Source organism: Theobroma umbraticum, unplaced genomic scaffold, assembly GCF_002168275.2.
Source record: "Theobroma umbraticum cultivar Fairchild unplaced genomic scaffold, ASM216827v3 scaffold_95.0, whole genome shotgun sequence".
Lineage (NCBI taxonomy): Eukaryota > Viridiplantae > Streptophyta > Magnoliopsida > Malvales > Malvaceae > Theobroma > Theobroma umbraticum.
In genome coordinates, this window is record NW_018397257.1 from 8,846,022 (window position 1) to 8,856,334 (window position 10,313).

Below are 10,313 nucleotides of genomic sequence, written 5' to 3' on the forward strand. Positions count from 1 at the left end.
TTTGGCATAAACTAAAAAATGAAAAAGTTCCTATGTCACGTGTCTAGGACTCAATCCAAAAAATATTTGTTAGGTGAAGTGACCCTGCTCTTGGATCCTAAATGAGAAAGTTCCCACAGTTCAAAGCCAACAACATAACAGGGGAAATAATAGAAAATATGTAGGACATTGCTCTGGAAAAAAAAAAACAGACATCCCCCTCTGCTCGAGCGCATCCAGAATCCACTTGACAGAGGCCACCAGAAAAAGGATCAGCTTCATTCTTAGCTCGATCAATTGCTAGGCATTCATCAGAAACAACAGCTCATAACACAGAGGGCTCAGCAAATAGCTCATAACAGAAAGCCACCGAAGGCTCAGCATACTGCTGATGAACAATTAATCACAGAAGGCTCAGCATACAGCTCATAATAGCAACCAACGTGTTCACAAACAACAAATTGCAGCTGGCCTAGCAGAATGCAACTGCTCCTCCACCATTTCCCCCGCAGATCCGAATTTGGTTTTCTATGTATTATACTGTATTTATATTTTTAAATGATTTGTCTGAACGTGATCAATTTTGTATACTAATGGTGTGTATCTATTTCGTGTTTTGATTTTGATACTTTGAAAGCATGACCCGTTTTTGATCAAATTTGCATCCTTTTGCAATATTCAATATATTTATTTGGCTTAGAAAAAAAAATGAAGTGACCATGCATCCTTCTATATAATTATAATTTCATAATGTCATATTAATACGCATCTATGACATGTCTTCTACCTTTATACCAAAACAAAACAAAAAGGGAAAAAAGATTCAGCCGCTTATGTATTTACTCTTGTACCAGAGGAAAAAGAAAATCAGCCACCTGAACGGTTATTATTTCACACTTCTCACATGGTGCACAAGTACAAATTCAACCAGGGAGGACATATAGCAATCCCTATCAATTTCTCTGAATTGTAAATGGTATTCATGATCATAGCTTTGAATTCTTCTATACTATCCAAGTTTCCATCGTGGATAAACATTCCTATTGCTTGAATGCTTTAAGATCAGCATAGTACTTAGCGATCCACCCTTTTATAATCTTCACCTCTATTTTTCGTTGCCTGATCAACCATTCTGGGTCAGTTTCCCTTTCCCGAAGTATATCTAAGCAATGAGATCCTGCAAGATGAATATATAGTCAAATTCGTCTTATCTTTACAAATTAACTATATTTTATTTATTGAGCATCTTTGCATTAGAAAATGGTAATAAATTAGCTACTCTAATTAATACGTTTTCCCCCTTTTCGTCCATTTGTTAGGACATGAACAGAGTTGATTAAGCACATACCATTGACTGTAGATACCGCAAGGATACTATTTGAAATGTTTTCCAACACCCTGCAATAAAGGATAACATTATGTTATATGAAATAATGGCGAAAAATTTTTAATTTGCAATTTTTTTCTTTTTTGATATATATATTTTTATTTTACCCTCCGCTACTATAAGGATCTCGCAGGCCATTGGAAAAGATGATGTTGCTACCAAATCTATGGAGAATCAGCTTTATATCCTGCAAATTGACAGAGTTTTAAAAAATATATATTTTGAGAAGCAATTTATCTAAAAAAAAAATTGTGAAACATGAGAGGATTCATACATGACCACCGTAGTAAGAAGTGACCCAATGAGGCCGAGAAGGGACACCGTAGAAGCTCTCACACTGTTTGATAAAGCTGGTTAGCTTAAAGGGGGAAGCTTCAAACATGGTTCCATTGCCGATGCCAATTGGTATCACCATCTCACTGCATCTCTATCATTTTACACCCCAAAGCTAGTAAATTGATTTGTGTCTATACATTTACATTGTGACTGTAAGTGGTCTTTGCTGTGTTTGGGCCTCAAAAGTAAAGTCGGCCTAAATAGCATAGCCCAGAGAAAAGAAGGTAGAAAAAAAAACATGTTTGAATATTACCTGCCAACTCCACCCGATATCTGTTTCGGATGCATTAGTTTCTGGATTGACATAGCAGGAACTGTTCCCATAGTAAGCCACAACACCGGCAAATATCTTGCTAAGAATGTCGTCTTGACTCCCAAAGGAAGCTCCGTCGATGCCGCCACAAACGACGGAAACTGGATATCTTGGCGGTCTGTTGTATTGTGCAGTGTAGGCATACATGAATCGCAAGAAAGACTTGAGCTCCAAAGAACTGGTCAAGGGACTAATAACCAATAGAAAGAAAAGTAAAAAGGAGATCAGCCCCTTTTGTTTTTTGCTTTGGGATAATGAATACAAATTGATACCAAGAAGGCCAAACACTTACTAGCATGTTTTAAATTTCTTGTTGAGGGTAGAAAGACCATGGGGCTTGGAAGCTACTCTGTTGATTTCGGACCATGATTTTTGTATAGTTTGGTAGCAAGTCTCGCTGGCTTCCTGTTCATTCCAATAATTTTTCTAAAGCTAAGAATGAGGTAAAAACAAATACAGGCTAAAAGAGGACAGTTCTCAATGCAATAGTACCCTGAAATCCTTCGTGACAACTGAATAATATCCACCCTCTGGCTGCGGTGGAATTTTGTCGAAGTAAAGTATTGGAGCTGATGAGGCCAAAGCTCCCAAGGCAACATGAGGATATTTTAGCCGGAACCATGAAGCAAGCACTGATTTTGTTGTAAAAATTGAAAACAAGAGAGTTAGACATATACACGAAATCGCATACAAGGAAAACCATTACCGGGAAAGTTAATTCTGATGTTTGCAGTAATAATTAACTTACTTCCCCCATATGATCCTCCAATGACGATAACCGGTGAATACTGAGCCTGAAGCTTTTTCTTTATATGCATGATGATAGCTGCATAGTCTGCTATGGCTTGGGCAGAGTTAAAATACCCCAGAGTGCTTGCATTTTGAAAGGCTTCTTCCCTTGATCCAAATGGTATTGATTTTCCATAGTAACGATGCTGACAATGAAAATTGATACTAACACATAAATATCCTTTTAGATTCTAATCTTGAATTAATATTATTTGTCTAATTCAATTGATACCTCTATGTATACAATGAGTGCTTTGAAACGGATGGCATTATCATTGAGGAAACCAATTGCAGCCGGAGTACCATCCAGAGGCGATTCAGCACCAAGATATGTTAAAATGGGTGCACTAGCATTTGCTCCGCCCCAATACTTGGAATTCATCACATATCTTTGTTGAAAAGTGGTGTAGCTTTCAGGGTTGTAGTTGAAATGATCAAGTGTTTGTGTGTAGTAAAAAGTTTGCAGATCCTCTGAGACTGGTGCAGACAAAATTTCAGGCTGTTCCAAGATTGTTCCCAAGGTTGGACTCAGCCGCGGAATCTTGAAGTCGGCAGCTGTGACAGTCATCGACACAATCATAACCATCAAACGAAGCCATTGGGATGAAATTACGGGAGAATTCATGGCGACTATGCTATATGAAACAGTATGCTTCTCTGGCTCTATTTTGAGCTTGAAAAGCCGTTGCCGAGAACTTGCTTTTATTATGTTCCTTTTCTTGTACTTGAATCGGATTTGTCTTGTTTTTTCTTTGGAATTCACAAATTCAAGTTTCCGAGTGAAGCTTTCCTTTTCTCATGGATGAGCGCAAACATGCGCCACTTGTAAAATTTTTAAGGAACAGAAAAAGATCATAGAATTGTACTAGTGTTGGTTCTAGCTTAGACACTAACCAGGAGAAGAGTAGAAGGAAATAAAAAATAAGTCATAAACAAAAATTCTAGCTAGATGAGTTTACACAAATTCTAATTCCATTTGCACTAAATATAATTTGTTTTTTAATAATTAGATCGAATTTTATATATTAATTTGCCATGATATAATAATCTCAATAAGAGAGTAACAGGTTAAATTAATATTTGCCGGCCTAACACTAAATATCATATATAAATCTTTGGAAGACTTTCGTTAACCTTGACCATTTGGAAAAAGCCAGCATATAAATGGATAAATTCTCATTAATGCTATTTGAATATTATTGGTTTTCCTCACTCAAGACGGCTAATTAGTTTTTTTTTTTCAATAACGACACCAAACTTACATATTATTGGTTCTATGAATTATAGAAATTCGCGATCTATGTTCTCATTATCCAAGCTGTAATTACAAGCTTATATGTCATTTTCGGCATTAGGAAATTTCAAGGGTTTTTTTTCTCAAAAAAAAAAATAGTAAATTGCCAAATTCCTATCTAATTATTAACGGAAATACTATAGAAATTTAATTCTCCAGTCTCCAGGTTTGAAACGTTTGAAAATGAGATGGTAAATGAGCATGTAACATGCCCGGGATCAATGAAAAGCTATCCTTAGGATTAAAGCCCAATCATTTTCAAGTAGTATCATTTTCCTTTATTTTTCTTAATGGTTCCCCAGATCATTTATGGTGTGAAAAATCAATTTGAACGATGCAGTACCAAACAATATCTTATGTAGCTCCTAGTGGTCGAATTGACACGAGATTTTGTGTTGCAAAAATTTTAATCTCTATCTTGAATCAGACCCAAATTAACATTTATTAGTGTGAAACCAAGGGTTTCATAAAATTTTATATGTATATATATATCCAACTAAACTGGACTTTGTTTGATGGAGTTGGTTCAAAGAGTAACAACTTTATCCATCTTAATTAGTATATTCTCCTTATGCGCAAATTAAACTTTAGCTCAATTTATAAAAAAAGGTAGCTCAATTCAATCACATGGAGCAAAGGAGATTCTTGTATTATAGATATTTCATCTTGGATAAAAGTTACTGCAGTTTGAATGCTTTAAGATCAGCATAGTACTTAGCCATCCATCCTTTGATAATCTTCACCACCATCTTTCTTTGCTCGACCAACCATTCTGGATCGGTTTCCCTCTTTGGTTGTATGTCTAGGCAATGAGATCCTGCAAGACATATACAGCCAATCTCTCAAAATTCCTTTCTTCTTCTGGAAAGAGTTTCATCTTTATTAGAGTACAATGGAGCACAAGCCACATACCTTTGACTGTAGATACGGCAAGAATACTATCTGAAAGGTTTTCCAACACCCTGCAATAAGAGATAACAAAAATGTTCAATTAAATAGATATCATTTTCGGCAATAATTCTTCTTTTTTTAGATTTCTTTTTGGTGATAATTAATTACCCGCCGCTGCTATAAGGATCTCGCAGCCCATTGGAAAAGATTATGTTGCTACCAAACCTCTGGAGAATCAGTTTTATATCCTGCAAATTTGCCAACATATGCAAGGATGTATTCATCATATAATAATATTGACTTGTAAGAAATGAAGCAATTAATCGAGCTGGCTCTATCTATGTAAAACAATTGTGAAGCAATTTAAGAGATCCAAGGAAAGAAAGGGTTTCTCACTTGGCCACCGTAGTAAGAAGTAATCCAATGAGGCCGAGGAGGAATGCCGTAGTAGCCTTTGCACGTTTTTATAAAGCTGTCTAAGTCGAAAGGGTCAGGTTGGAACATGGTATTCTCGCCGACGCCAATGGGCATCACCATTTCACTGCATGTCTATAATACAAGAAAACTAATTAAAAATTATGTCTAACATACATTTAAAAACTATATAGATGGCTTATCATTTTAAGCATACTAGTTATGTTATTTAAAAGCAACCAAATATATATAATGATTATTTAAAATATATCCATACTTTCATTTCTATTATAATTGATTAAGGTTCTGGTTATTGATATTTTTATTTTTTTATTCATTATTTTTTAAAAAAATAAAAGAAAATAATATTAAAATCTAAGAAATAGAACCATAATTGTTAAGATTTTGTGGTTATTATCCATTAATAAAAAATAGGGTTAATTTTTCATTAATTAAATCAAGTATTAAGATAGGGAGAGGCAACTTCATTGTATGGAAAGGGTGTTTTCAACATTGTACTCAATATGATAATAACAATACAACTTCATTGCCTTGAGAATTTTCTCTATTTTGTCTCGGTCATTCATCCACTTGTGGAGTTATATCTACATATGAACTCTAGAAAAGAACGTCTACATCAATTCATCCTTTTCCTATGGTTTATATTAAAAGGGTATGAAGCCATCATAATTAAAACTCGATTAGACTCATCATCATGTATAAGACCTAGGCAAAAAATAGGAAAATAACATTAATTGTTGCCCCGAAGTGATCGTAATATGTAGTGGTTTTCAAGATTGTCATTGTCAATGTACGTTGTCACATTCGTGCATTAATTTTATTCATTAAACTGACAATAACTCTTATTGGCCAAAAAAAGAAGGAGAAAAACTAACAACTCTTAAGAAATCTGAATTACATACCTGCCATCTCCACCCTTGATATGTTTCTGAATCATCGGTTAGTTGATTAAAATAGCAGGGTTGACTTCCATAATAAGCCACAACTCCATCAAAGATCTTGCTAAGAATATCCTGTTTTTTACTTCCATCAATGCCTCTACATACCTCGTTAACAGGATAGCTTGGTGGTCGATCATATTGAGCTGCCCCAGTATACATCGTGTCCAAGTAGTTTTTGAATTCTGAAGAGCTGGTCAAAGGTCTAATAACCAATAAAGAGAATTAATTAGAGATAAGCTTAATTATTTTTTAAATTCAATGAACCACAATTATCTTAATCATTTAGAGCAAAAAACAAGTCTGCCGTCCTCGTTAATAACTTTTTTGTACTATCATTTTTCTTTTTTTCGTTATTTGAAAATAAAGATTCATTCAACTGTATTTTGTTGAGTTCAATTATTGAATCAATATATTATTATTTATAATTACGAATTCAAAATTTATTCTAAGCACATACTGGCAAGTTTTGAACTTCTTGCTAAGGGTTGAAAGACCATGGTGTTTGGAGGCAATTTTGTCGATTTCAGACCATGATTTTCGTATAGTTTGGTAGCAGGTCTCGCTCGCTTCCTGTACATGAAATCCGATCATATATTATGAAGGTATAAATGGAGAGCAAATTCAATAAATGAAAGGGGAAGGGAAGAAAATTAAGATGAAAGTTCTTTTGATGGATTGATTGAATGTAATAAGCACCCTGAAATCCTTTGAGACGATTGAATAGTATGCACCGCTTGGTGTAATGTTATTAAAGTAAAGGATTGGAGCTGATGAGGCCAAAGCTCCCAAGGCAACGTGAGGATATTTCAGCCGAAACCATGAAGCAAGCACTGATTTCATATTGGGGGGAAAAAGGGATCAATAAAAAGTGCAACAGGTAAAGATAAATTAAGGTGCAAAATTTTGATGATTGTAATCACTTACTTCCTCCATATGATCCTCCGATGACAATCACCGGAGAAGACATTGCATGAAGTTTCTTCTTTATATGCATGATGATATCTGCATAGTCTGCTATGGCTTGCGCAGAGTTAAAATACCCCAGAGTGCGTGCATTTTTGAAGGCTTCTTTCCTTGATCGAAATGGTATTGATTTCCCATAGTAACGATGCTGATAATGGAAACAGAATACCACTTTCGTAAAAATTCAATTCTGCTTAGAATATATTCTTGATTAATTACCTGAATGTATTCAATTCAACATATACATACCTCTATGTATACACAGAGTGCTTTGAAGGGGGCGGCATTATCATGGAGAAAACCGATGCCAGAAAGATCACCGTCCATAGGCGATTCAGCTCCAAGATAGACAAAGATTGGTGCAGTGGTATTGGCTCCGCCCCAATGCTTGAAATTCAGCACGTACCTTTGCTGGAAAGTGGCATAGCTTTCAGGCTTATAATTGAAGTGATCAAGCGTTTGAGTGTAGTAAAAAGTTTGGAAACCCTTTGAAACTGGTGCAGACGACCGAATCTTAGGGTCTTTCAAGATTGTTCCTCTAATTGGACTAAGCCTCGGAATGTCAAACCGGGCAGCACTACCCACAGAAACTGAGAGAACTATAACGATGAATTGAAACCATTGGGATGAAACTATAGGAGAACCCATGGCAATCGATTTATCTATGAAACAGTATATGGTTGGTTGCCTTTGCCAGTGACAATTGCTTATGTATATAGTAACAAGGAATTTACTTAAGAAGATTTTTTTTTTCTCTTTACTTTGTGGTTAGGAGAAAATGAGTTACATAGGAACTCAATTGCTTTGAAAGGATAACTATATCCTATACATATCGTATAAAACTAAGTTGAGGATAAATTAATTCGCCTACATTTATCACCCTTATCATTAATTAAAGGAAGAAAATTAATCTAATTAGATGGAATGGCATGTGGATCATATCAATATTTTTCTCAGATTTGACTTGGCCCTTAATATATAAGCTAAAGAAAATTGTTGATGACAGCTTGCAATTTTAAGGTATAAATCTTGATGAGTAATTTTTTTTTACCTAGTAACCATTTCTTCTTCGATTTTCCTTAATTTGGATACCCTTTATATATGGTATATATATTGCCAATATATATCTCAAGTAAATATTCCCAACTCTTTACAGCCATTTTCCCAGTTTTCTTTGCCTCTCCAATTTCCAAATTGGGGATTGATTCTCATTGTTTGGCTTTAAATATTCACAATTAAAATCTGATTTGACACTCGTTGATGTGGTAACCGAAGTAATTCTTATCAAATTGAACATCACGATGCTATCATTTTTGGTTGAAATCTGATCATGTTTTCTCATGCGTTTTGTTATTTCCTTGATATGGCAATATAAATTAACTTTATATACGTATCAAATCATTATGAAAGTTGAATGATCAAATTGTATAATTCTCTTGCGGACTATCACATATATGTTGGAAAAGAAATTGTTCAGCCTATGGCACCGAAAAGAAAAAAAAAATGCATTCACATGTCATGAGATAAGAATGATTTATGTGTGTGATCAAAATTCAAAATCACAAAATTTATTAATTTTATTATAAAAAATATAATTTAATATTAGCCAAGAAGTTATTTATATAAAAAAAAGATTTAATCAATCTCTCTTACTCAAACTATTAAAACCAACATTTCTCAGATCCTTTTAATATTTTTCAAAGAAATTCATTAGATTCATAATTAATTAAGCCGATATATACAAAGTATATAGTTCATATATAACTTATATATATATATATGTACATTTTTTTTTATAATGGAGAAAAAAGAGATTCAAATTTTTTTTTTAAACAGAAATATCATACATCAATTAATGAGCCAAACACTCGAATGTTATGTATATTTTTTTTAACATAATCATATATTTAAAAATTCTTTCTCATGATTTCAACAATTTATAGATAGTGACCATATTCATGCTTCCATTTAACTTTTACAAAAAGTTCGGAACACAATCAAGTTATGAATCAATATAGTTTGATCGTGGAAGACTTGTGATTCCTTTCAGATAACGCTAGCTACCGTAATAGGCGATTCCATTCATGCCCACAAAGCCATCAACTCCGTCAGCATGCGCTTGTATCTATGTGACTTATATTACTAATTTAATTCCAGTTTTTCTTTTTTTTTTCCTTGGAAACAACCAGAAAAGTTGAGTACATACCTCTACACTCTCATGAGAAAAGTTTAAAAGAATTCTGTGAAAGCACTTTTATTTTCGTGTCAACGATCTTTTTAGTGAATGCAATCAAAAAGTGGGTTGTTTCCACAATTTATCTCGAGTAAGATAATGAAATGATGCCGGGTCTAAGTGAAAGTTGCTATATATCTATATTCCTCTATTATAATTTGAAAAATTATTCTATATATAATAATTCCCTAAAATGTTCACCTAAAAAATATAAAAAATATATATAATAGCAACACAAATAATTAATAGTCAATAGCTTAATCCATAAACCAAAAATCTAAATGACACTTTCATAGTTCATTAAAGGGGACAAATTAAAAATAAAGATTAACTTCCATCCAAAGCCCCCAATATCTTTAGTTATTGTTGGAGAATTTTCAAAAGAAAGAAAAAAAAATCTATAACACATAAGATTTTTTGCTTTCCATTGTGGTCCAAGATTCTCCCACGAATTTTCCACACAGAATAATGTGGAAGACATCCCAACAAAAGTAGTGTAACATTACGTGGTGTGGAGTAAAGATAATAAAATCAGTGAATGAAGTAGCCGAGTAGGGACTAGAGTTTACATTTGGAAGTAACCCTTCTGACAACTTTCAGTGTGATTATCTTGTTGGCTTTATTGATTTTGATAGAGAAACAATTCAAGTGGTCGTAAAATTCCTTTACTTTTGGCACAATTTTGATCCCTCAGAAGTGAATCTTCTTGCTACCAAGTTTGACATTGTAGTCTTCAATCCAGCTTCCAATGA

The 10,313-nt window shown here is 33.9% G+C and overlaps 2 protein-coding genes across 2 annotated transcripts; both read right to left on the reverse strand.

Annotated features, from left to right (window-relative positions):
- Positions 1-835: 835 nt before the first annotated feature.
- Positions 836-3,721, reverse strand: LOC110412417 (uncharacterized). Its single transcript, XM_021422944.1, has 9 exons — positions 3,037-3,721; positions 2,764-2,950; positions 2,508-2,647; positions 2,308-2,420; positions 1,956-2,205; positions 1,641-1,793; positions 1,474-1,553; positions 1,328-1,377; positions 836-1,156 (listed from the first exon to the last, which is right to left on the reverse strand). The coding sequence occupies exons 1-9, from the start codon at positions 3,427-3,429 to the stop codon at positions 1,020-1,022; spliced, it is 1,503 nt and encodes a 500-aa protein (XP_021278619.1). The 5' UTR covers positions 3,430-3,721; the 3' UTR covers positions 836-1,019.
- Positions 3,722-4,623: 902 nt separating this feature from the next.
- Positions 4,624-8,105, reverse strand: LOC110412428 (uncharacterized). Its single transcript, XM_021422961.1, has 9 exons — positions 7,578-8,105; positions 7,290-7,476; positions 7,062-7,195; positions 6,823-6,935; positions 6,327-6,567; positions 5,386-5,538; positions 5,158-5,237; positions 5,011-5,060; positions 4,624-4,915 (listed from the first exon to the last, which is right to left on the reverse strand). The coding sequence occupies exons 1-9, from the start codon at positions 7,974-7,976 to the stop codon at positions 4,776-4,778; spliced, it is 1,497 nt and encodes a 498-aa protein (XP_021278636.1). The 5' UTR covers positions 7,977-8,105; the 3' UTR covers positions 4,624-4,775.
- Between the last annotated feature and the right edge of the window lie 2,208 nt (positions 8,106-10,313).